This window comes from Homarus americanus, unplaced genomic scaffold (genome assembly GCF_018991925.1).
Source record: "Homarus americanus isolate GMGI-L3 unplaced genomic scaffold, GMGI_Hamer_2.0 scaffold18703, whole genome shotgun sequence".
NCBI classification, from domain to species: Eukaryota; Metazoa; Arthropoda; class Malacostraca; order Decapoda; family Nephropidae; genus Homarus; species Homarus americanus.
In genome coordinates this window covers 5,468,109-5,495,270 of record NW_024749779.1, presented here as the reverse complement: position 1 = coordinate 5,495,270, position 27,162 = coordinate 5,468,109, and the positions used below count along the sequence as shown (strand labels likewise).

Genomic DNA, 27,162 nt, shown 5'->3' with positions numbered 1-27,162 from the left:
AGAAATGAAGATTTACAGATAATTTTCCTTTCATTTGCATCTTTTAACATCACTGGCAGCATTGCTACTAAGTTAGACTCTTCACCAGCCACATCCTTGTAGCCCTCTTGCTACCAGGCAGAGCTGTGAGGTATTATTTTTTCAACTTGTAACTTCGGGTAGCTATACAGTGGACCCTCCATTAACGAGCTGTTTAATCTATGAGATTTCAGTTAATGAGTTACCTCACGTAAGGATTTTCAGTTCTATTAATGAATACGAATTCCATTAACGGCAGCCTTACGAGAAACACGTTTTAGTGAGCATCAGCTGATCGACTCGTCCGCCAATAATATACAGTCTCTCCTTGACTTACGACATACTCGACTTACGACAACCTGGAAATACAACCGCCGTGGTCGTATAAAATATTTTTCACATTAAGTATTTTCGAGTCCCGAAATGTTTTGTTGTAATGTGACTCCGTACAACAACGTGGGCAAGGCCGCCTCGTGGTGTACAGCATCCACGCCGTAGCCTGCTCAGCTGGTGTTTGGCCGTCCTTGTTGTTGTTAGTGATCGCGCTGTGTACTGACAAAATTTTTGTTTCTAATTCCCTTCAAAATGGCTGGCAAGTGTAAAAGTGAGAGTTCTCGTGGTGCTGAGAAGAAAAACAGCAGCAACCATTTCACGCGACCTTGGCTTCTCTCACGCGACGATATTAACAATTTTGAAGAACAAGGAACGAATTCGTAAGGTAGTGAACGGATCAGCACCTATAAAGGGAACAATAATAACGAAAAAAAAGACAAGGTCCTCTTCATGAGATGGAAAAATTACTTGTGATGTGGATGGAAGATCAGCTGCAAAAGCATGTACCCTTAAGCCTTCTAACCATACAGGCTAAGGCAAGAAGCCTTTTCGAAAGCCTGAAAGAGCAGGCAAGAGATTAGTGCGACCAAAACTTCACAGCAAGTCATGGGTGGTTCCAAAGGTTTAAGAAACGTTACAGTTTGCACAGTGTAAAGGTGAGTGGAGAGGCAGCAAGTGCCGATGTTGGTGCTGCCGAAGCTTTTAAGGAGGAGTTAGATCGTGTCATCGTGGAGGGAAATTATTTGCCTGAGCAAATATTTAAGGTGCATGAAGCTGACTTATACTGGAAGCATATGCCAGAACAGACATACATCCACAAAGAGGCAAAAACCATGACGGGGTTCAAGGCATTCAAGGACCGGAATCGCACTTCTGCTGGGGGGGATGTAGCTGGTTTCAAGGTAAAACCTTTCATGATATATCATTCAGAGAACCCAAGGGCTTTTAAAAATGTCAACAAGCACACACTGCCAGTGTTTTATCGCAGTAATAAGAAAGCATGGATGACCCTAGCACTGTTTGAGGATTGGTTCCTAAGTCGTTTCATTCCACGAGCCAAGGAGTATTGTCTGCAACAAGGGGTTGCGTTCAAGAATTTTTAATTTTAGATAATGCTCCGGGACATCCACCACACCTGGACAACCTGTACCCTGATGTTAAGGTAGTCTACCTTCCACCTAACACTACCTCTATCATCCAACCCATGGATCAAGGTGCTATTGCTGCTTTTAAATCACATTATTTATGTACAGTGAGTTCTGCTATAACGCGTGTTTTGATAACGCGAATTTGCTCTAACGCGATTTATGAATTCGGAACAATATTTGTATAACGCGATCGCTTGTTTGCTATAACGCGATTTTTGCTTACTATTTCTCCAATTTTGTGGTATTAACTGTGAATATGGTAAAGAAGAATATCTCCAAAAAGCATTCTGATGATAGAATTCCCGGTGATTATCGTAAAAGAAAGGATATAACACTTGAAGAGAAGCTTGATGTTATCAACCTCAAAATCACCCTTCTCCCACATCAAGTTACATTCATATTTTTTCAAGGTAAAGTGTTAAATTTACTGTATGATTTCATTATTAGATATGAATGTAACATTTATTTAGACTGTGCTATCCTTTGTGTTAGGCTAACTACTAAATTTTTTCGATTTCGAGTAATCTGCACCTAACCCTATTTTCTCCATAAGCCCTGTTATTTCTATTACGCGATTTTCTATAACACGATATTTTACAAGAACACAATTATCGCGTTATAGCAGAACTACCTGTACGACCTTCGCTCAGGCTATTGCTGCTACTGAAGGTAAGAAAATGCTCAGAGAGTTTTGTAAGGACTACAACATTTTGCAAAGTACAAAGAACATAGCTGCAGCATGGGATGAGGTTACAGGTCAGTGCATGAATGGAATATGGAAGAAGGTCCTGAAAAGATACGGTATGTAAACAGTTTCAAAGGATTTAATGAAGATGAAGCAATTTCTGAGATTAGTAACAAGATAGTGCAGATGGATCAACAGCTGGAGTTAGAAATTGATAATGAAGATGTTGAGCAGTTGGTGGAAAGTGTAGCAGAAGAGCTAAGTCACAAGGATCTTTTTGAACTGGATGCACAGAAAATTGCAGAGGAAGAAGAGAGACAAAATGTAGAAGAAGAACCTGCACCCCCCAAAAAGTTTTCAGTGAAATAAATGGCAGAGGCATTTGCTACAATTAATAAGGGGATGCAAATGTTTGAAGAAATGGATCAAAATGTTCAGCATTTTACAAAAGTTGACAGACAGATCCAAGATGAACTTGCTTGCTACAGGGAGATGTACAATGAAAAGAAAAGGCAAACTGTGCAGTCTAAATTGGACATATTTTTTAAAAAGTCCCCCACTGCTGTCTCCTCACACCCCACCACTGCTGCCTCTTCACTCCCTAAAGATGATCCAATACCTTCAACAAACAAGTATGTTAGCCTGTCTGAAGAAAGGGAACTTGATGACCCACCCAGCCCTGTCTCATCCTCTGCTTCATCCAATTAATGTAGTCTACATGCTTAATTAAAACATTATTGAGGCCCCGTGTGCATTCAGCTGAATACATTAAAGGTAAGTGCACATTGCTTTATTCATTTTTCATTATTGATTACTTTTACTGTACCGTATTTCATTTTAGATTTTCTATGTATTAGTTTCGCTTTTTCGACTTATGACCAATTCGACTTACGGCCTGGTCGTCGGTCCCTAACCCCGTCGTAAGTCGAGGACTGACTGTACTGTAATGTACTTCCTAATGGCCTATGAGCGAGTTGCTTCATTGTCCAATTTAACCTCATTTACTGTCATGTATTGTGTAAATAAAAGAATAACATTTTACAATCTAAAATTTCATATTTAGAATTAACAAATATTTTGTAAAACACATTATTTTGAACAGTAGATTTTCAGTTGACAGATACTGTATTGTACTAAGGCCATAATGATCAACTCTAAATATACTGTACATCCTACCTGACTTTCAATCATGTCCCAGCTGTGTAATCCTAATGCCAACATCCGCAGCATCAACACCAATACAGAATTCTCCTGAAAAGCAACATTGTATGAACTACCATCAGAATGAACACTAACCAAATTGAATGTTTTTTTTAATTATGTATTCTTTAAATGCTCTTTTTTAAAATGTAGCTATAAGGCACAGATTAGGCTCCTCAAGATGCCCCATCTAAGAGACATCTTTTCACAATATAGTATTATACAGTAATGACAACTTTCATATACAGATGCTGACAATACACAAAAGAGATATTAATACAGTATGTGGCAAGACTGCAAGTTGTTTCAGTAAATATGCTGAAATTACTCAACAGAATGTTATTTTTAGAGTGCACAAAATGAGGGAGTAATCCTGAAATCCTGCTTGATAACTAAGAAAGGATTAGATGACTATAGTCTGTTTACTCAAACCTTGCAACTGAGGTCTAGGGTCAGTTTCCAGAAAAGTCACTACAGTTCTTTAGTATTAATCTGTTGTGTTTATATTCTGATATTTTAAGTGACAACTATTCTGTGTTGATCTCTGGTATTTTCCACACTTGGGGAAAAATACATTATTACAGTAGAACTGTAGTGGACCCCATCTCCTACAAGTGACGACTGAGCTCCCTCACACCTACCAGCCAATCAGCGTACAGCCAGCGATGCTGGTAAACCTACTCTCCAGTGCAGATGCACACGTAGCAACGCTAGGACCAGAGTGCCAGGGATTCCTGGCCTCCTCCTCTGTGATTGGCTCTCATGTTACGCACACCCCAAATCCTGATGTTTCTGAATTGTATAAATACGGCCGTGGCTGGCCAGGGAGACCATTCTACTCTGACCTACTGGACCAGCAAGACTTCTCCACAGCGCCTCACCAACCAGCTCCCTCAGAAAGCTCCTCGCCCTACAGGACCTCTGAGCAAGCTACTCATCACCTAGTAATTCCTTAGCACTGCACTGTACATGTACAACAACACATATACAGAAAACGCATTGCGAGTTTCTATTCTACCTCAATCCTGAGTGTGAGATATCTTACATGTACGTACGTTTGTGAGCCCATACAAAGAGGTAATAGACAACCAAAGAAAATTGACAACTGGCCACATACAGTATGCCACAGTATTATGCATCTGCATTAACCCTGGATTATTCATTAATCATTTGTCTAAGTGTGCAAATAGCCAAACTGAGACATTATATAACACTCAAAGGTAGTAGATAGCATTTTTAAGAAGTTATCTTCATATCAAATACTATACAGTGACCTATAGTGACCCCTGCTGTAAACCGGTCGTTTGCTGAAAGCTGTCACGCGAACGCATCTTGAGTAAACAACCTTCTGATACAGCTTATCCTTTTATTTTCAAGTCATATTAAAAATTACATAGAGTACTGTATTTTTTCTCTATTACTGAAGATGTTATATGAATCATGATGAGCCATAAACCATAAGAGGCCAATTATATGAGAATATAATACTGAATCAATAAATAAATAAACCTGATGAATGCGGCAACACTGGATCAGCCCCCTGCATACATACTGAAGTGTCTTAGTTCTCAGTTGGCTTATTGCAAATCTGATTAGACTGCTGTACAGTATTCAGTAAGTGTTGTTCATTTCATAAGATCTTTTATTGAATCTTCCCCCATTTCTTAAAAACTTTTTTTTTGTATTTCTCAGTCCGAAAAAAGCGAATTTCTATATAATGAAGTCAGATTTATCAAGGTTTTACTGCATGCAAAACACTCTGCCGTAAAATATAAAAAGAAGCAATTATCTGCCAAAAAATATGGAGCCAACTGAGAAACATCCAAACAGCAAAGGTGAGTGTGGTCTGAAAGTCCATTGTGACAGTACATGTACTGTTTTATGATCTGCTTGGATTGTGGAACACATATACTGTACTAAAGTTTGGTTACAAAAGACCCTTAGCTCCTAACCTCAGATAACTGTCACTGGTGTTATCCTCTTTTTAGGGGCTGTGGTTGAGTTATCTGTAATTTTCTAGTTCCTCACTGGATTTCTCAACTATAACCCAGTCACAAAAGTGTAGAGATCCTAGGAACCATGAGGCATCAGTGATGCAGTACATATGTTATACATAGATAAACTTGTATTGTGGATTACATTACAACTTCTTAAAAGCTAAAATTTTAATTGCTTACCCTTGGCATGAGTTCATTATTCATAAGATGTTGTAACAACCGTATGACAGAATTGGCCAAGAAGTTGATAGCATAGGGATCACACAAAATCATTGATAGATCCCCTAAAACTTGCTCCTGCCCACGCCTGATACTGTCCAAGAATCCTTGTAGCTCCCGAGACCTTGAAAATGCAAGTACAGTAGATTATATTCTTTACGCTATACTTAGAAAGGGAAATTGTGATGTACAGCTACTGTAGTCCTCTATTTACAATGTACTGTATAATGCTTGCCAAGCCCATACATGTTATGTTACAAAATTATATAAAATGTAATGCTTTATTTAACATAATCAAACAGATAATTAAATTACTAGCTTATTGTACAGCCTATATCCCCCACCTTAACAATACGCCACCAAGTTGAACAGTACTATAGGTATCCCTCGTTTAATGATGGGGTTGCATTCCTGAAAAACCTAATATTACAGTAAACAAAATTATTGCTAGATGAGCATAAGTGGGGGTGCGGCTTACTATCAGATACAAATTTTAGTAAAGCCTCAAAAATGCCCGTAAACATTACCTTGTGCATTCTAGCACCAGCACCATTACTACCTCACCCTAAGTCAAAATTACTATTACTATAACCACTATTATCATCACTCTCCATGTTTTCTACCCGTGAATTTGTTTACAAGAATGAAAGTTCAGCAAACCGTACCTACTGTGTCCAAAGCCTTTAAATTACTAATACAGGACAACATTAAATCATTTACTGATATTAACTTGACCATAATTGTTTATTTGTTTATCATAATAAATAGAGTTTCTTATTTGTATTGTAGATTTAAGAGGGTAAATTTGAATATACGTTCCCATTATTGAGGCCTACAAAGCGAACTGGCACTTATTATATATCATTCTAATATCCAAATTTTATGTACCGTATATCACGGCCTATAAGGCGGCGGGGTGCATAAGACGCCCCCCCCAAATTTCCATTTAAAAAGTAGCTTTTGAGCTCTATTTGCTGTATAAGACCAGTACCCCAAATGTGACACTTACCCACTGACTCAGTAGTCCTTTACCAACCATCCTTGATTTTTTAAAATAAGGCCAATTCACTTCAAGTAATGTCATCAAATTATACCCGCTGGTGTAGTGTAAACACTAGTGACGTCACTGAAGCGTGTTGGGAGTGTTCCCTCGTCTCGGTGGTGTGACTATTTATACAACATGTGGTTCAACAGCAACCACCGTATTCTAATTGTGGTGTTTCATTAGGATTTGAGTGAAAAAGGTTACCAGTATGTACTTACTACATACATTTATTACACAAATATATATATATATATATATATATATATATATATATATATATATATATATATATATATATATATATATATATATATATATATATATATATATATATATATATATATATATATATATATATATATATATATATATATATATATATATACTGAATATACTATGTACAAAAAATGAATGTTCAATGAATTATTTATGGTGCATTAGGGTACTGGTCACTTCTGATGGGCTATAAATAGCCTTCTTTATCTCCCCTACATCTCACCCTGAGCCAGACGGAAGGGTCTTGGTAAATAACATGTTTGCTTATTTTCCATTTACTTTAAATAGATTTACCGAATTATTTGTTTTATTTATTTATTTATAATATACTGTAATATATTAAACACACTGTAATTATTTTCTTTAATTTATAAACTGTTTTGCGACAAAGGAATGTTCTCCAGTAGTGTTTCATTAGGATTTGAGTGAAAAAATATTACGTACTTACACAATTGTTCCTCTTACTTTGACAACACAACATACATACAGTATATTATTTCTCAGTTTTGATCTTTTTTTTTAATTTTTGTATTTATTTATAGTTAGTTACTTAAAATAAGGCCAATTCACTTCAAGTAATGGCATCAAATATTACCAGCTGGTGTAGTGTAAACACTAGTGACGTCACTTGAGCGTCTGTAATTAACCGTCGATAGTTTCAAGAATTAATGCACTCATTTACTGAATATTCTTTGGAAAAAAATAAAATTTAAATCAATTATTTATAGGAGATAAATATTATTATGAGTAAATATACCGATACCGGTATGCATTACTGACCACCTCCACGGCTCCTCACTGGCAAATGGGGGGGGGGGCGTGGGGAGGGGTGTGTGATGATAGCTGTGTTTATTATAGGGGTATAAATCTCTTTTACGGTATGTTAGACAGGTTTATAATACATTTTTATTATTTTAATATACCGGTAATCTTAATTTGAATCCAGCTTGCCAAACGTAAGTTTCAGTATAAAATAATTAGTGGTAAGACCTTGTGAGTGGCTTACGATGTTTTCATCACCACTCTTGACACACTAAACCACAATATTTAAGAGGTAAGAATTTTAAACTTGGTGGTTTAGACGACCCCCTAACTTTGGGCAGATTTTTTTAATGTTCAAATTTCGTCTTATAGGCCGTGATATACGGTACTGTAATTGAAACATGGAGACATTAGCAAGGGTTGCTGACTTTCCACAAATAGTACATTAAATAATATGTTATCAAGCCACTATGAAAGCTTATTCAAATTCAGATACTGTATACCCCATAGAAAAAAACAAAAAGAATCACACTATAAATTCAATGTACAGTACAGTTATCCCTCGGTTAACGAACGCCTCGGTTAACGAATTATATTCTATAAGATTCTTCACTTCGGTTAACGAAAAATTTTCTGTTAACGAATTCCTTACAAATTTTCCCAACATGTTTTCGCCTGCTCACCAGCTGTAGTATTAGTCCGCTAATACAGTAATCGGTTTTAGGGCTTAAATTCGTTACCATTTGAGTAAATATCAAGAAGGTTGTACTATTCAAAAATTTCCAAGTCTTATATTAAAGTTTTTAGTCATTTTTACAATTATTTAACATAAATGAAGTACAGGGAACTAGTTTTTAGTGCACCAAACAGCCACTTGACTCACCCAAAATGGCGTCAGTGTGTGTCCCTGCTCAGTGGAGGAAGCATCTTGCTTGAGACTCTCTTGAACATAAACTATTTTTACAGTACAGTGGTCCTTCGGTTAACGAGCACAATTCGTTCCAGAAGGTTGCTCGTTAACCGAAAAATTTGTTAACCGAAACCATTGTTTCAATGGGTTTTTGGGTAATTGGTTCCAGCTCACCGAAAATTACATACAAACTAAAAATAAATGCAGTAACGTACACTTACTTTGAGGTGTGCCTGTAGAAGGCTCCTGGTTGATGATGATGATGGGAAATAGAATGGGGGTGGAGGAGAAGGGAGAAGAGAAGGCTTTGGGGCGGAAGAGAAGTCACCCCATGCGCCATTTCACCCATGTGTTTCCAGTCAAATTATTGGTCATTCTGAAGTTTATTTTACATATTGACAATATATAATGCAGTGTAGTGTTGGTTTAAAGAAAATAATCTTGAATTACACCAAGTGAACTAAAATTTTATGGTGAAATGGCAACATGAAGCATGGGGTGACTTCTCTTCCACCCCAATGCATTCTCTTCTTCCTTCTCCTCCACCCCCATTCTAATTCCCATCATCATCATCATCAACCAGGAGCCTTTTACATGCACACCTCAAAGTAAGTGTACGTTACTGCATTTATATTTAGTTTGTATGTAATTTTCGGTGAGCTCGAACCAATTACCCAAAATCCCATTGAAACAATGGTTTCGGTTAACGAAATTTTCGGTTAACGAACGACTTTCTGGAACGAACAGTCCAATTAATGAAATTTCGGTTAACGAATTAGCTCCCAAAAGGATTTTCAATTCCTTTAACGAACAAAACTTCGATTAACGAAAGCCTTACGAGAAACACGCTTTGTTGTGCGCATCAGCTGATCGGCTGGTCCGCCAATACAGTAATTAGTTCTATGTTTACATTCGTTTCCAGTAGAGTAAATATCAAGAAAGTTGTGCTCTTGAATATTTTTTGCATTTTTAATATTAAAATTATTGGTCATTCTGAAATTTAGTTACCATACTGATAATATACAGTGCAGAAATTATTATGAAACATGAAGAAGGCATTAGAACCAATGCACTCTGTAAAGAATATGGCATGTCATCATCGACTGCCTCTACAATCAGCCGTTTGATATGTAAACAAAGCTGCCCGGAACACGACATACACACCTCAAAGTAAGTTAAAATATAGTATATTATTGTTTTTTATTTGTTATTATACAGTATACTGTACAGTACAGTACTGGACTGTATTAGTTTATATTTAATGTTTTGTTAATTCTATTATTGGTATACAGTACTTTGAATGTACTTTTTCTGTGAGTTGGAACCAATTACCCAATATCCCATTGAAATAATAGATTCAGTTAATGAACGACTCTGTAGAACCAATTGTGTTATTTAATCGAGGGACCACTGTATACACATTAATAAATTATATATTTTTCTCGCCTAACAATAATGAATATCACAAATGGCAACTCCACTTCAGCACGGAGGAGCAAGTCCACGAGTCAGTTGGGCCACGGCTCACATGCCATTCATGCCAGTCGACACATACTTTTATGATGCTTTGTCACACTGTTAGCTTTCCAAAAGAATTCCCAGCATACTCTCAGGTGCACATGTAGAGTAAACATAGACAAGTGACAGTAGTGATGTGCAGTTGGAGCACATAATCCCCAGTTTTCCCTTTCCCAGTGAGTCAAGTCATGGCTAAACCAAATTTTGACATAACTTTAAACGAGAAAGCATGCCAATTTTGTTTTTATCGCTAAAGTAAATTAACGCTTAACTATGGATACCTGTACTAGGGGGAAGTTGTTGATGAACAAACTGCACACAACAGTTTGATTTGACTTTTCTTTTACCTACTTGATAGGATGTCTTATTCTTAATGACTGGGAGTTGCTATACAGGCAACAAACTTGAAAATGGTAGTATGCAGTCCATACATGAGTTACAAAGCTTGTCCCTCAAGGGCCACAATAATGGATTTCATTTGCTTCATGCATTCTTCATTATACACATAGAGAAATATCAGTCTCCCCCTAAAATTGTCTCATTTGATTGTACAAAGTAAAAAAATTAACAATTATTAAGAGATATCAGCTTACCTTTTGGCATCAACCTTTCCCTCTCTGATGCAAGCGTCCAAACACCAAGTAAACTTATGGCATGGATCAACAGCAATTATATCATGAACTTCTTTGTCATGTAATGCCATAAGAAGTTCCGCTCGTAAAGAACAATAGTGAATGAATCGCGTACGCAAAAAGAGGGTTCGTAAAAACTGAAGGACCATGTCGTATAACTTTACATTCTTCCCAATCATATGCACTAGTTTCTGTACCATCTCCCCTTGACGACGAGCCTAGAAAACAAAGTGAGAAAAGGTAAGCAATGAATCAACATGGTAACCTTTATCCGTGGAGTCCATTTCCCTCTGTTACCTCCTACATCAGTTTGTTCAAAACCTTAGCTTCTTTTGCTCTAGAGAGATGACTTGGCTTAACCTCTAAGAACATGTAAATATAGTTATTTCAAGTCCTATACCAATACTGTATAGCTAATTCATAATGCATGCTTCATTAAATTATTCCAATATACAGATATAGTGATCACTTTATACTAACTTTTGGAGACGGACTAAAAAACAAATTATTAAGATTTTCCACATTAAAGAGAGTATCTTCTTTGCTTGTGATGTAGCCTGTTAAGAGAGGAGAGACTTCATCACCAAACAGTGCCTGCGAGTCCTTCCATATTTGACGCTTCACCTCAGTGTCACAGGCCTCGTATAACTCTCTATCTCGTACCTGATGGAAACAAGTAATTTTATATACTGTATATATGCTGGTGAGTACAGAACATACAGTACAGTAGTAGTATACATTATTTTGTTAATTAACATTATATTGTACATGTACAGTGGTGTTTGCATAAATAGATATACAGGTATCTCTTGTGTCTATCCATGCAAGATGCATCGCTTTGATTTTTGGGTAAACTTTCCCCAGTACAGGGTGGAAAATTTCTTTGTCTTGGCTGTGTGACACAGCCCCATTCATGCCTTGTATGCCTGTATCATATAGATGTTTTGTTATTTTACCAAAAATATTAGTTAAACTATTCAGGATTACTTTAGTAAAAAAAATTGTGTTTCTAACTTAATTAGAACTGATATTTTGTTTAAGGATCTTTTATTGAAACTATCATGTAGAAAATGTTCAGATATTCAGGATCATTATGAAATCAAATCAATCTCTTTAACACACTTAGAACAGATGGTGTGAATAAAAGTTAATATACTTTCTCGCTACCCATAATTATTTTCCCTCATGCCCGTGGCCTAAATGTAATAGAAGAGTGTTTGCCCCTCTGAGATGAGATGCCTAGTTTAGACTCTCAAAAAACTTTCCCCAGCACCCAGAAACATTCTGAGGATGTGGAAAAGTGTCTTTCCATGCAAGATCTGTAGTTTAGACTCGGAAACTTTTCTCAGTACAGGTACTGTACCCAGAAAAATTCCAGGGATGTGGGATCTTTCCGGGTTTTTGAGATCCGTCTCATCACCTGAAAATCTCATTCTCGGAAGAGCTCTGCACCAACTCTTCCAGGTAAAGGGGGAAGTTAGTGTACTAATATGAAAAGTTGAATACGCTGTATTGTATCTAAAAGAAAAAATAGGTAAAAAAAAAAGAAGTTCATACCAGTATCTTGAGATATTTGTCCTCAACATGAGACATATGCTTTAATATGCACATAACAACAGGACGGGACTTTAATCTTTATCACAGGAAACTTTTTGGTTAGTAGTTCCTTCAGCTTACGGTCTCTGTCTCGCCCTTCTCTCTTCCCCAGCTCAGTAATCTGAGATATCAACTTATCTCGTAGTTCCTGTGGAAAAAGAAAATAAGATCATGCAAATAACTGTATCTGTGCATAAAATATCAAAAACACAACACATGTACATACTACAATACATCAAGACAATATTAATACCCACAGCTTGCCAATGCTATTTATCTATGTTCAAGCACTGTATAGTGTTAACTGTTCCATCTTAATATCTTTATTATTTGCTTTCTCACAAAGTTATCCCTCATTTATTTTAAGAAACGATGGAAACTTTCTGTTTAATTCATATTCTAATTGTTAACCTCTTAATGGTTATGTACAGTATACTGTATACAGTATATATATATACAGTTGTTCCCACTTAGCGTCAATTGAACCCAGATCACAAGTGAAATCAAGAAACAAGTGAACGCAGGATTAATTCAATAGAACCGGCCCGACCCCCAAACCACTTTTTGAAGGCACATACCTATGTTGTAGTAAAAATAACATCTTAATTTTATGATGGTACATGCACACAATTAATACTTAAGAGAAATAGAGAAATACAGTGGCCAAGTTAATGTCCATTCAAATAATGGACTCAACTCCCTCCCCCTCTCACACTACACACCGGCTAACAGATGGTGGGTGGGTCCCTCCCCCCACCCCCCACCAACTTCCCCAAGGAGATGTGTGGGATAACCTCAAACTAAAGTTAGAAAATATAATTGACATTGCTGGATTCATTTGAAGACCAGGAATATTTTGAATATAAATGTCATATATTTTGGTAGAAAGATAACATAGTTACCTGAGAAAAATTTTTATCTAAAATTGTTTAAAAGCAAAATATATGATGTTTATATTCAAAATGATCACCAAATTATAAGAATTCCAGCAATGTAAATTATATTCTGACCGGGTAATTTGTATGAATTTTATGAGCTAAAACAAATATCTTCTAAATAAAAAAAAATAATCTTCACGACACTATCTGTCAATCAAAGTACCCCCACCTGGCTCTCCCTCCTCCATCCCGGGTCAGTCCCACCTCCCCCACCCCCCACCAATCCTCCTTCAGAGTTTTTTAACATTTAGTATTAAATAATACTCAGATTGTTAGGATATTATAATTGACATTGTTGAGTTTGTAAATAGGGAATATTTTTAAATGCATATATTTTGCACAAAAGATATTAGTTACCTAGAGAAAATTTTTATTAAAAATTGTAAGTTTATAGAAATCTATGATGTTTATATTCAAAATGATCTTAAATTATAAGAATTCAGCAATGTAAATTATTTCTGACGGTAATTTGTATGATTTTATGAGCTAAACAAATATCTTCAGTTAATAAAAATAATAATAATTCTTCTTTGGGTAACAGATGGTTGGTTGGTCCTCTCTCTCCCCAACCCCCACCAGTCCCAAGGAGATGGGATAACCATAAATTTTAATAAATAATACCTCAAATAAGGTTAGGATAATATAATTGACATTGCTGATTCATTGTAAGATAGGAATATTTTGAATATAAATGTCATATATTTTGCACAAAAGATACCATAGTTACCTAGAGAAAATTTTTATTTAAAATTGTAAGTTTAAAGCAAAATATATTGATGTTTATATTCAAAATGATATCCAAATTATAAGAATTCCAGCAATAAATTATATTCTGGCTTTAATTTGTTGAATTTTATGACAAAACAGGTAGTAGGGGAGTGGTGGGGTGGGGCAAATCTAAAATTAGCGCTCGACACTCACGGCGATATGTGGAAAAATGGGTTAGTGAAAGTTCAGCTTTGGCAAGGCAATCGTATATGTTGGAAGCAGCATCCAGCCTCTTAACACAGCAAACAGGTTAGTCTCTCTGTTTTCACTGAGGTAACATCTTGCTTGAGACTCTTTTAACTTCGCTTTTTCTGTGTTTCCAAGCAAATTATTGGTCATTTTGAAATATATTTTGTTTGGACAATATATAATGCAGTACAGTGTTGATTTAAAGAAAATAATCTTGAAATACACCAAGAGAACTAAAATTTTATGGTGAATGGTGCCATGGGGTGACTTTCTTCCACCCCAATGCCTTCTCTTCCTCCCACCCCCATTGTATTCCCATCATCATCATCATCATCATCCAGGAGCCTTCTACACACACCTCAAAGTAAGTGAGCTTTTCTACCATTTTTGTTGAATTTAGGAAATTTTGGTGAGCTGGAACCATATCTAAACCCATTGAAACAGTGGTTTTGTTAATGAACTTTTCGGTTATCTAATCGAACTTCTGAGCGGTTTATTTTGTAACTTAGGATGTATATATAAATATATATATATATATATATATATATATATATATATATATATATATATATATATATATATATATATATATATATATATATATATATATATATATATATATATATATATTATATATATATATATATATATATATATATATATATATATATATATATATATATATATATATTTATTTTAGTCCATATAACACGCTGAACATATAATCAGCGGCAGTTTATGAGGTTCACGGCGCTATCAGCTCGATGAACAGGCTTTGTGTGAAATATAACAGAGTTTATTACTGTTTAGTGTCCTTGTGGCTTAGCCGTGAGTTTCCTAGTCACCAGTAGGTCGAGGTTCGATTTTGCTGGTGAGTTCGTTGATTATATATATATATATATATATATATATATATATATATATATATATATATATATATATATATATATATATATATATATATATATATATATTTTTTTTTTTTTTTTTGTTTCCCCTCTTTATCGAAGGGGTTACGTTCTGTAAACGTCGTGCTGGCTTTTATACGTGATGTTTGGGTAATTTTTCTAAATTATTAGTAACCGTGATATTATGTAGTTTTTTCTAAATTATATAGTATATGTTGAATAAATGTACTTTGCTATCAATGCTTCACACATAACCTTAAATAATATATGTATAAATAATAATATAACAAGTAACAAAAATACTAAAGAAATCTCTACTATTTAATTTATTGAAGTGAACATCGGTCCTTACAGTAAACACTGCTGCATATACAGTATACATGTGTTGATAGATTGGAGGAAGCGTGACAAAGCTCGACCAGCTGGGATGAGCATGATTAGTCAAGGTCTTGCATCTTTTGAGGGGTGGGCAGGTACTGCCTATTGTTGTGAGGTGTCGGCAGTTTACGCCTTGTTGTTGTTGTGGTGTGTCGGCAGGTTCAAGTATTAAGCAGGCACCTCGCCAACAACAGCCAGTTGGTGATGGTGGTCTGTGCCTTTGCTTCTCATTTCCCTCAGCAGTTCCCATATATACGGCAACATAACATTTTCAATAGCTCTCTTGGCTTTTAAGGACCTATCAAGGAGGGATCAATGTCATAGAGACTAAGCAGAGAGGCCCACTCATTCCCTCATCACTACCCAAGATTATCTAAAGTTAAGCTCCCCTCATTTTCATCATCACCACTTCATCGTCTGTTTAACTCTTGTGCCCAATTCAATTGTCCTTCCCAGTTCATCACCCCTATAGGCCAGTTCCCAACATTTCAATAACTTCTTCTGCACCTCTGCCGCCAGAAGCTGAGAACTTCCACCTCCAACTTATCGTCGGCGCAGTTATTGCTATGTTGTCGCAACCGGGAGGCTCCGCCGCGCCGTAGAACCCGTGAATGCAGCAATAATTTTGCAGGCCACAATTTTTTCCAACATGATCGGACAGTTCTAAGTATGGTTGTCTATTGTGGCTTGCAAGTAAGTCATGCACCTGCATATCAAATTTTCCACATTTCTCTGGTGTCACATCAAACCTATCGTTTGACTCACGAATCATGCTGTCTTCTGCTGAATTTCTTAAAGGATAATGACTCCCTGGGTCCATTAAGCTTTGATAGATGGAGGTAGGCAGCAGGAAAACCACCCTCACGTTGGGTGGGCAGTCTCGAGTTCTTTCAGGCCAGCAATTATCTAGACATAATACCACTTTGAACTCCATGCTGCTCATCCAGATATTTTTCACCCCAGCAAAAGTGGTTTTTCAAATGAACCACGCATGCAAATCAGGAGCGTCATCCACGCTTTGTTGTCTCCTAAGAAAACTGCGGCAAGTCTATATGATGGAGAGCCCGAGGTCGTAGCGGCAAGTGTATAAACAACATGGGCTTTTTAACCATACGCCCCTGCCGTGAGCCCCCACATAGCATCACTGTCACCGTCCTTCGCAACTTTAAATCCAGGGCCTTTTTTTTCTTTTGAGATGTGGTGTTCGGCGCATCTTTTTCCACCATAGGCCTGTCTCATCAAAATAAAAATCCAACCTGGCCATAACCCTTAGAAAGCAGTGAATATATAAATTTCTGCAGGGTATGCTTCCTCTGCTACAGTGTTCGCTGATGCTGCTTCGCTTCGTCACTTTTATATTATGCAGTTCCATAACGATGTTCGAATTTCAAATCATCCTTTGCTAGCTGCAAATTTTTTCAAATTGTCACCATCAATTATCACCCCTGATCATCACCATCACCATCACCACAACACCATGATCATCACTTTTAGGAAACCCACTGGCAAAAGTTCCCTCAGCTTTCTGCCTAAATTTCGAGTCATGGTGGATATATGGTTTAGGGTCCTCTATTCAAATGTTCAGTGCTTTTTCCATTTAATGAGGGCATCATCACGCACATGGCTTGTCACTTTTTGATGTCACTGGTGCACTTTGAAGCTAAGCTGCAGCCTTCAGGACTTTTGCACGCTGAAGAATTCCACGCACACTGACCATGGAGTTCAAAGTATGCCAACAGCTGCATAGCTCATACCTCTGTCAGAGTTGTTTCAGCACTTCATTCTTCCATTCAGCCAGCACTGCCTTGCCCCTCTTAGGTAGATCCAGAGGAGCAGCAGGTCGTTTGGAGGCAAGTATAAGGGATATGGTGTCTATGTGATGAACCACCAGCAAAAGTTGAAAATCAAAGACCGTTGCTCACTGGCTTATTTGGCGTTTGTGTTCAGGGAAGGCGGGTCAAGGAGATGCTTAGTCATCATGATTTAGTAAAGGCTTAGCTGCTAAGTGAAGGAACAAGGTTCATGAGTTCAAATAAAGTCAGTAACAAAAAACTCACAATAACTGTCGATATCGAAACCCATTTATAAAAAAATGTGTCAAACCGCCGATAAAAATCCGTCGATAAAGAGAGAATTATATATATATATATATATATATATATATATATATATATATATATATATATATATATATATATATATATATATATATATATATATATATATATATATATATATATATATATATATATATATATATATATATATATATATATATATATATATATATATATATATATATATATATACGTATGTATATATATATATATATATATATATATATATATATATATATTGAACCTCACTTTACGCTGTTAATTCAACCCACAGGCGTCTGAAAGTGAACAAATATAATATATGGGATTAATTTGAAATAGAGACTGGTATCCCAAACTCCATTTTTTCAGACACAATACCTACGTTAGTAAAAAATAACTTCTTAATTTTATGATGGTATGCACAATTATTAATAATTAAGAGAAATATCAATAATATTAGGTTTTATAACACTACATTAGTAGAAAAGATGGCTGCACACGGATGGGGGTTGTTCGAGGCAGAGGGCAGATTAATTATTGGCCCTCACCTGTATCATTTGTATCAATTGTATCACTTATCCACCACAGAGGCTTGCAGGGCCTCTTGTCAAACCCTCAAAGTCCATGTAAGTCCATATCCTCACTATCATTATCACTATCACTGACCTGGGCCGCTGTGGTGGGTGGCGGTGAAGAACTCGGTAATGTTTTGATGATGGCGACCTTAGGCGTCTGTTCTGGCCAGCTACAACATGGCGGAGAGGCGGGAGATGACTGGAGGTTTGATCCAAAATGGCGAGCCGCCAGCCGCCTCCGCAGTAGGAAGCACATGGCAGTGTGAGATCCGTTTCGGCAGGGTGCCGTAACGAAATGTGGGACAAAGCGGGGTTGACTGTATACATACATACATGCCATATACATACATACATATATATATATATATATATATATATATATATATATATATATATATATATATATATATATATATATATATATATATATATATATATATATATATATATATATATATATATATATATATATATATATATATATATATATATATATATATATATATATATAACATATGAACCCAGAGGGTCCTGTTAAGTGAACTGCATGAATGTGAACAAGAACATATGGGATTAATTCCAATAGAAACCGCCCGACCCCCAAACTCCACTTTTTAAGGCACATACCTATGTTGTAGTAAAATAACATCTTAATTTTATGATGGTACATGCACACAATTAATACTTAAGAGAAATAGAGAAATACAGCTAAGTAATGTCCATTCAAATTATGGACTCAACTCCTCCCCTCTCACTACACTGCCGCTCTTCTCTCAGAGAAATTTTTGTGAAACCACTAAATTTTAAATAATAATACCTCAAACTAAAGTTAGATACTATTGACATTGCTGATTCCTTGTAAGACCAGGAATATTTTGAATATAAATGTCATATATTTTGCACAAAAGATAACATAGTTATCAGAGAAAAATTTTATCTAAAGTTTGTATGTTTAATGCAAAAATGATCTTTTATATTCAAAATGATCACAAATTATAAGAATTCCAGCAATGTAAATTATATTCTGACCGGTAATTTGTATGAATTTTATGAGCTAAAACAAATATTTCAGTTTAAAAAAAAATAATTCACGACACTATTCAATCAAAAGTCTTTGCCTCCCCTTTCCAACCAGCGGTCGGTCCCAACCTCCCCCCACCCCACCAATCCTCCTTTCCAGAGTTTTTAACATTTAGTATTAAATAATACCTCAGATTAAAGTTAGGATATATATAATTGACATTGCATTCCTTTAAGATTAGAATATTTTGAATATAAATGTCATATATTTTGCACAAAAGATTACATAGTTAATTTGAGAAAAATTTTATCTAAATTTGTATGTCTAATGCAAAATATATGATGTTTATATTCAAATGATCATCAAATTATAAGAATCTGTAAATGTAAATTATATTCAGACCGGTAATTTGTATGAATTTATGAGCTAAAACAAATATCTTCTAATAAAAAAAAATAAATAATTCTTCACGGGTAACAGATGGTCGTCCGTCTCCTCCCTCCCCCACCCCACCAACCGTCCCAAGGAGATGTGATAACCACTAAATTTTAATAAATAATACCTCAAACTAAAGTTAGATAATATAATTGACATTGCTGGATTCCTTGTAAGACTAGGAATATTTTGAATATAAATATATATTTTGCACAAAAGATAACATAGTTACTCTGAGAAAATTTTATCTAAAATTTGTATGTCTAATGCAAAATATATGATGTTTATATTCAATGATCACCAAATTATAATTCCAGCAATGTAAATTATATTCTGTCGGTATTTGTATGAATTTTATGAGCTAAAAACAGGCAGTCAGGCAGGGTGGCGGTGGGGCAAATCTAAAAATAGCGCTCGAGCCGGACACTCACGATATATGGGAAAAAAAAAATCCGTGTTAAGTGAAAGTTCACTTGGCGAGGCACTATATATGATAAACGCGTTATGAAACCGCATAGCGGGTAATACTGTGTTATATATATATATATATATATATATATATATATATATATATATATATATATATATATATATATATATATATAAAAGTTCTATCAAATCATGTCAACAATGGTTTTGTACACATTTATACCCTTTGGAATTCAAATTTTGCACCTGGTCAAATTCAAAAGAGAACCATCAAGAAATATTAGAAAGGACATAAAGTGATAATTGGCACCTCTTGGATGATGGCCTGAGGCTACTTCCTGCCTCTACCCTCAGTGTTTGTTTCATCATGGCATCTTGTAGTGGGCTTACTAACCAGGATATTCACTCCATTTATATTTTGGGCCAATTTGATGGACCCAGTGCCCAACAATATCAAATTACAAGCAGTGAGGGTTCAGCATACTGTACTTCCACTTATTTCATACTAATTTTGAATTACTGTATTCATTACATATTTATTGTTATCAATATTTTCAACTGTACAATGCACAAAAACAACAAAATTATCAAGATCAATGGAGGGATCCTACACAGGCCAGTGGCCACCTTCCCTCATCATGACCACCTCTAGTGGGTGGCTGTATGGTAAATGTTTATTCTTTGACCCATGCAAATTGATCTGAAATCTACCATACACAGGAAAGTGATAGGTATCAAACACAATCATCAATAGCTTCATCACCAGTTCATTATCTTCTTCCGGTAATACTGCAGTAAACAACAACCACAAAATTCCGGAAATTCACTTCTTTCAATCGATAGAACTATTTTTTCTATGATCATTTTCTTATATTACAATTCCGTCACAAATTGATAAAAAGGAAATTATTGAATTTTAAAAAGATTAAAATCAGAGCACCTGTTGCCCCTACGCTGTTGCTCAAATTGTTCATGTTCGTATGTTCGCTTACCTATCTGCAATTTTACCAAATATTGTAATGGCTATTTATATTCTCGTGGAGGCTGACCACGCGACTCTGGGTTATTACATAGTGTCTGGGGGCCTGGGAGTAAAGCCCCCGGCTAGGGCAACCAGGGGTAAGGGGCTATATTGCATAAGTTAGCAAGCACAGAGTACCGGGAATTCAGAACATGCGATCGTTAGAACTATTATTTCTACTATTTTTTTGTAAATAACAGAATTCCTGTTGCGTAATGTGTTCTTCTAATGTTTTCTTTTTGCGATTCGGACAATTTTGGAATTTGCTTTTACCACAAATCACTCGTTTTGGCTCTCCCCAACCCTGAACCCTGAATTCCCACGCTTCCCCCCATTATTGTTGGGGAGGGGGAGGGTTAAATCTAAAACTAGTTATTTCTGATAAAAATGAATGTCAGATTTGAACCAATCGCATCAAAAACCATCAGAATTTTTTTTATCAGATTCTTTGGTTGCTGTAATCTGCAATTTTACCCCTTTTCCATGACAAAGAATCTGGATGATTTGTCAAAATTCTAAAGATTAAAGCTAAAGCCACATCTCACCTCCATGATAGAATTGTGAAAGTCAAGTCGCTTAACCCCGTGCAAATCCAAGAGATGTAACATGGGTCTCAGTGATGGCAGAAGGATCCCATTCTCTAACTGAAAAATATAATATATTTACAAGTTCAGTACTTCACAGGAATACTGTATACTGTATGTACTGTATATTTAAATATTAAAAATGCAAAAAAATCAATTACATACAAAATAGAAAGCATGTACTGTGCAGTACAGTATATAGTATGTAAGACCAAGCAAACTGTCTTCAGGTAAAGGTGACTGGAAGGGAATAGGCTCTTTGTGTAAACTGATACACTCTTAACAATGCATTTTCTATGGTATTTACACTTTGTAGCTCATAAGAATTGGGAGCAACAGTAATGAAACAAGTTTTTTCTTTGTTCATAAGACTAAAATAATAAGAACTAGTTTTTATTGCTTTCAAATATACTTTTAAATTCTTAGCAGAACAAGCTACAGCATAACTTCTACCCTTTCAAAAATTTGCTTGTCTAATTATGTATTTCTATCTATAGCCATCCCTCTTCAGAGCTGGAGTCCACATCTTGGTTAGGATTTACATCTAAGGAAAGCTATGTTTTTTTTTCCTTTTCTAAAGTACATCAACAATAAAGATACTTTTGGAAAATATTTGAAATTGTCTATTCCAGGTTAACAATTTCTAACAATATCGACTGGGAGTCCCAGGGACAAACTTCTCTGCTACAGACTAAACACCAGTAGGTGCAAAGCAAATTCTATACTGTATGCAGCTTTAGCAGTCTTATAACTAATTTACTCTTGTCATGCAAAATAATAATGCACAATATAACAGACAAAACTAATAAATTATGAGAATAGGACCAACTAAAGTACAGTAATATGAAATTTATGAAATATAATATTTACCTGAAATTCTTCTATAGCCTTTAGAGGATCTGTACAGTGTGTAAGTGACTCCTTAAGATACACACCTCCTGGGATGCCAATTTCTTCTAAGCCAAACCCTGCCATTGCACCTAAAATGCAACAGTCAAAAAACATATTGTAGTTGGTATCATAACCACTAAGGATTAAACAGAGTCCACAGTATTCTTCAGAACAAATATTAATTACTGTAATTAAATGTCTTAATTTATAGCCTGCCATCAGTCAGATGAAGCTACACCCACGCTCTCTCATGTGTTAGTGGTAAAATCCACACCTCCAAATTTTGTTTCACTTCCAAATTTCACACCTTCTCTTATAACTCTGCACCTCTCTTAAGTTCTCATTCGCAGCACTACTTCATCTTGTGCAGTGATAAATCAATAAGGCGGGGCCCAATCGATGTCTACAGCTATGCTCAGGCGGCTTGGTGTATGTTTATAAGCTGTTCAGGCCGTGAGGGTGGAGCCTCATGGCTAAAAAGTTAGGTAGGTTAGGTTAGGTTAGGTAGGTTTCTTTGGTTAGATAGGTGAGGTCTTATAACAATGCTTCTACCAATTGTTTTCTTATGAATTATGGTTAGGTTAGGTTTAATTTAGAAATAACCACTTTTTAACACATTTGCCATAACTACGACAGTTTCCACTATAAATCACACGTGAAATTGCTGCGTTTTTAATTTCTTTTTCTATGAAAATACAGCGGCAGTAAAGTCATCAATAATCACCAATTGGCACCGGGTATCTCATCAATAATTACACTCAATTTGTTTTATTACTTAGTATCATCTAAATAACATCTGAAAATTTGGTGTAATTCCATACATCCTTCAGGTGCTAATTGTCTCCACCTCTACCTTTAAGTTTTATGGTAATTTTTGTGTGCTAGAGTGGCAATTATGTCCAGGACTGCATTTCCTACCTTTCTCAGGTATTATCGTTTGGCCATGCAGCGAATTTAGGTTTAGGTTAGGTTAAGTTAGGTTAAAATTATGTTTTTCTGATAGTTTTGGATGTGTTTTGAATGATTCTGACCTTCGAAAAATAGATGCATGACCTAAATGATAATTTTACCCTTCCTCACAGCAGTGAATGCTCACTACCAATGGTTAATATTGATGACTGACCCACAGACAAGTTATTTGTTTTACTGTTTACTTTCTTACTTTATTTTCATCAGTGAGTTCTGATGCAAATGCTTTGTTTGGCAAATAATAAGGCGCCTAGGCACACAATACTTTGTCTTTTCGGCAGTAATGCGGCAGTGACGTCTCATTCCAGGATGTAAACAGCCAATCATTTTGACATATTTCAAAACACTGCACCGCCCGGGCTTGATCAACGGTGATGCTCAGTGTATGCTTAAGAACTGTTCGGTACAGACGGCTGCTCTCATGCCCACAAATACACATAAAATTACACCATATCATAGTAAATTCTTTCTGTTTAATATACCTGAGGGGTGGAGTCCCCCGGCTAAGAAGTTAGGTAAGATTAGGTAGGTTTGTTTGGTTAGGTTGGCGAGGTCTTTTAACGATGCTTCTGCTGCGTGTTTTTAATTTCAAGTAAGGTTAGGTTCGGTTTAATTTAGAAATAACCACCTCTTAACACATTTGCACAAACTACAACAGTGTCCACTATAAAACAAGTGAAATTGCGGCGTTTTCATAATCGTTTTCTATTAAAAATTGGCCGTGGGTCAGTCATCAATAATTAACCTACCAATGATTTATTGATAATCGGACAAGTGAACCAACCAAACATACAGCCCCCATAATAACACTGTTGTAAATTAATACCCAACAAATTTAATAAAAGCCACAGCAGAAGGGATAATTTGTTGCCATAGTTAAGTTGTGGAAAAATATTAAAGAGGCTACTCCACCACAGTGAATCATGATTTCAGGACCTAATATTTCGCTACTGACCACTACTCTATTCTTGGGTCGAGTCGTTCATAAGATAGAGGGGCAGATGTGTGAACACTATCCCACACAACTCCAACTCACACACCATGAAGGAGATATTGTTTACACACAATGTTTGTCTCGAACCTTGCACATAAGTCACATACAGTGGAAACGTTTTGGGTGAGTGTATTAAATTAAAAAACATTATATTAATCAATTTTAAAATATTTTTAAATGATAATCTATTATTATTTTTCTTATTTCTGAAATCTTTCCTCCAAATGTATCAACATGCATGAGAGGGACTCGAACAAGAGACCATTCAAAATATATCTTTTAAAATTTTCATATGACTGATAAAGAAAAAATTTTTAATTTTATATTCACCTAAAATATCAAATTCCATAATTTAATAGATTTATTATATTAACTAATAAATGATACGAAATTTTCAATTATTTCTTCAGTCTAAAATTTGAATGTCATAATAAACTGTAAGTTAGGCAGCCTCTCTGTCTATACAGTCTTCTATCAAGTAAGAATCTAGGCTGTAGGTAACTAAAAAAAATTTCCCGGTAAAAAACGATCGTACATCTCCCTCTTTGTTCAGGTGTGGCTGCTAATGGAAATGGCAAGAAAGAACCAAAGAACGTCCTTGGGTTTGAAAATGTCGACACAACAATCACCTCTATCCACGCTTCTGAATTTACTTTACTTCATCCTCTTCGCCACTGATCGGCTTGTTAGCTGTTTGGGCAGTCGGTCATGTCTGTTACACACTGTTGGCAAGTTATGGTTCCAGAATGTATCTGTACCTTGCTGGGCCTCTCTCTTAAGTAAATCACTGTAGGTGCGCGTGATCTAGGTATATGCTGATAACCACAAGGAAAGAAGAAAACACGAAGTTCCCAAGCCGACCCCACCAATTCCCCAGTGTGTGCCTCGTGGTCTGGGTCAACCAGCGCCGCCATACATCACGGAGCGGGGTCAACTACTAAGCCACGCCTAGCCCCCGCTATTTAAGACCTGACCTCCTGGTGACCTGTCTCTTCTACCTCCACCAACCAGCCAGCAACACCTCCTCCTCCGCCGCTGCCTGGCGGTCCTCGCTCCTCCTCCTCCTGCCTGGTGGTCCTCACTCCCGCCGGCGAGCATGGTGACCCACAAGCTGGTCCTTCTCTGAGCGTCCTCACCAACCAGCTCTCTCTACATCACGCTTGTAACCATGCTGCCTTCCCAGTACCAAGCTGCATTGTACATCCAATACAACATGTATATAGAGAGCACATTGTGAGTTTCCTTTCTCCATCCCATCCTGAGTGTGAACCCAATATCACGTACCCCACAGGCTTAAATATACAGGGTGACCTTATATATATATATATATATATATATATATATATAAGGTCACCCTGTATATTTAAGCCTCTTCTGTCCATGTAATCCAGTTGCTCTCTGAAGATGTCTTGAATAAAGACGAAAGCCATGTGCTCCGTTTTTCCTGCAGGATTTTATCAAGATATATATATATATATATATATATATATATATATATATATAATTATTAAGTAAATTGGAAATGCAACTTTACACTTTGGCTCTGCATTTTCACAAACTGCGAGAGCCCACGAACCCGAGCATCCAAAAGAGGGCAACCAAATTGCGTTTCACGCAGGGGCGGATTCGGCGGGTGGGGTCTTGGGCCTTTTCACCACAAAATTCCAATACTTTTCCTTATTTCAGTATTGTAGTCAGGCATTTTTGTATAATAAAAAGTATTTACTATTGACTTCAGAATATTCTCCTAATTTCAAGTGCGCATGGCTTCAAAATGGCCTCAAAATGCCCATGATTGGTCAGAATTAAAAAAAAATTCATGGGGCCTTACAGCTTGGGTGGGCTCCCGGCTGTCGCCATATTCCCCCACCCACAACTTTTTGGACCCCTCCCTTTTGATATTCCTAGATCCGCCCCTGTCACGTATTAAAGATTAGAATTTAGAATGCCTTCAGTTGCCTAGCTTTTATTAAAGACGAGCAAGGGGTAATTTAATAAAAGTTTATTAGTACCTCAAATATCATTGCTCGAGTCCATATTTGGAGCTAGCGAATTTCTTGCCCCACTTTAGAAAATTATTGTAGCACGAGTTTGGCTTCTGCTTTATAGCTGCCTTTCCCATCCCATTCTTCAAATGACATTCAAGGAACGAATCATCCAGACCACATGAAGGACCTAGGTGTGTATGTTGACAATGAGCTGAAGTTCTCGGGCCATTGTGAGAAGAAGGTAAATCAGGCAAATAAATTATTGGGTCTTATAAGAAGGTCGTTCAGATATCTAGACGGTCCGTCCCTCGTGACGATCTTCAGGAGTGAAGTGCTTCCCCATCTGGAGTACTGTCACCCCATCTGGTCCCTGAGATATGCTAGGGACTGTCAGTTGGTTGAAAATGTTCAAAGGAGGGCCACCAAACTGGTGCCTGCACTTCGGCATCTCAGCTACCCTGAGAGATTGGAGCGCCTGAACTTGCCTAGCTTATACTACAGACGGGCAAGGGGGGACCTAGTTGAGGTTTATAAGCATCTCAGGGGGCACTACTCAGTTGAGTGTCCTTACTTGAGCTGGCGGACGCTCGCCCCACAAGGGGTCACAGCTCAAGATTGAAGAAGCCGCAAGTCCGG

General features: G+C 36.4%; 1 protein-coding gene across 1 annotated transcript in view; it reads right to left on the bottom strand.

Annotated features, from left to right (window-relative positions):
- Positions 1–24,678, bottom strand: part of LOC121853771 (negative elongation factor B-like) — a 31,614-nt gene extending 6,936 nt beyond the window's left edge. The window contains 9 exon segments of the mRNA XM_042348127.1: positions 3,361–3,435; positions 5,562–5,724; positions 10,705–10,961; positions 11,224–11,406; positions 12,301–12,370; positions 12,372–12,487; positions 21,646–21,744; positions 22,555–22,664; positions 24,626–24,678. Coding sequence (XP_042204061.1) covers positions 3,361–3,435; positions 5,562–5,724; positions 10,705–10,961; positions 11,224–11,406; positions 12,301–12,370; positions 12,372–12,487; positions 21,646–21,744; positions 22,555–22,659 — 1,068 coding nt within the window. The 5' untranslated portion in view covers positions 22,660–22,664; positions 24,626–24,678.
- Between the last annotated feature and the right edge of the window lie 2,484 nt (positions 24,679–27,162).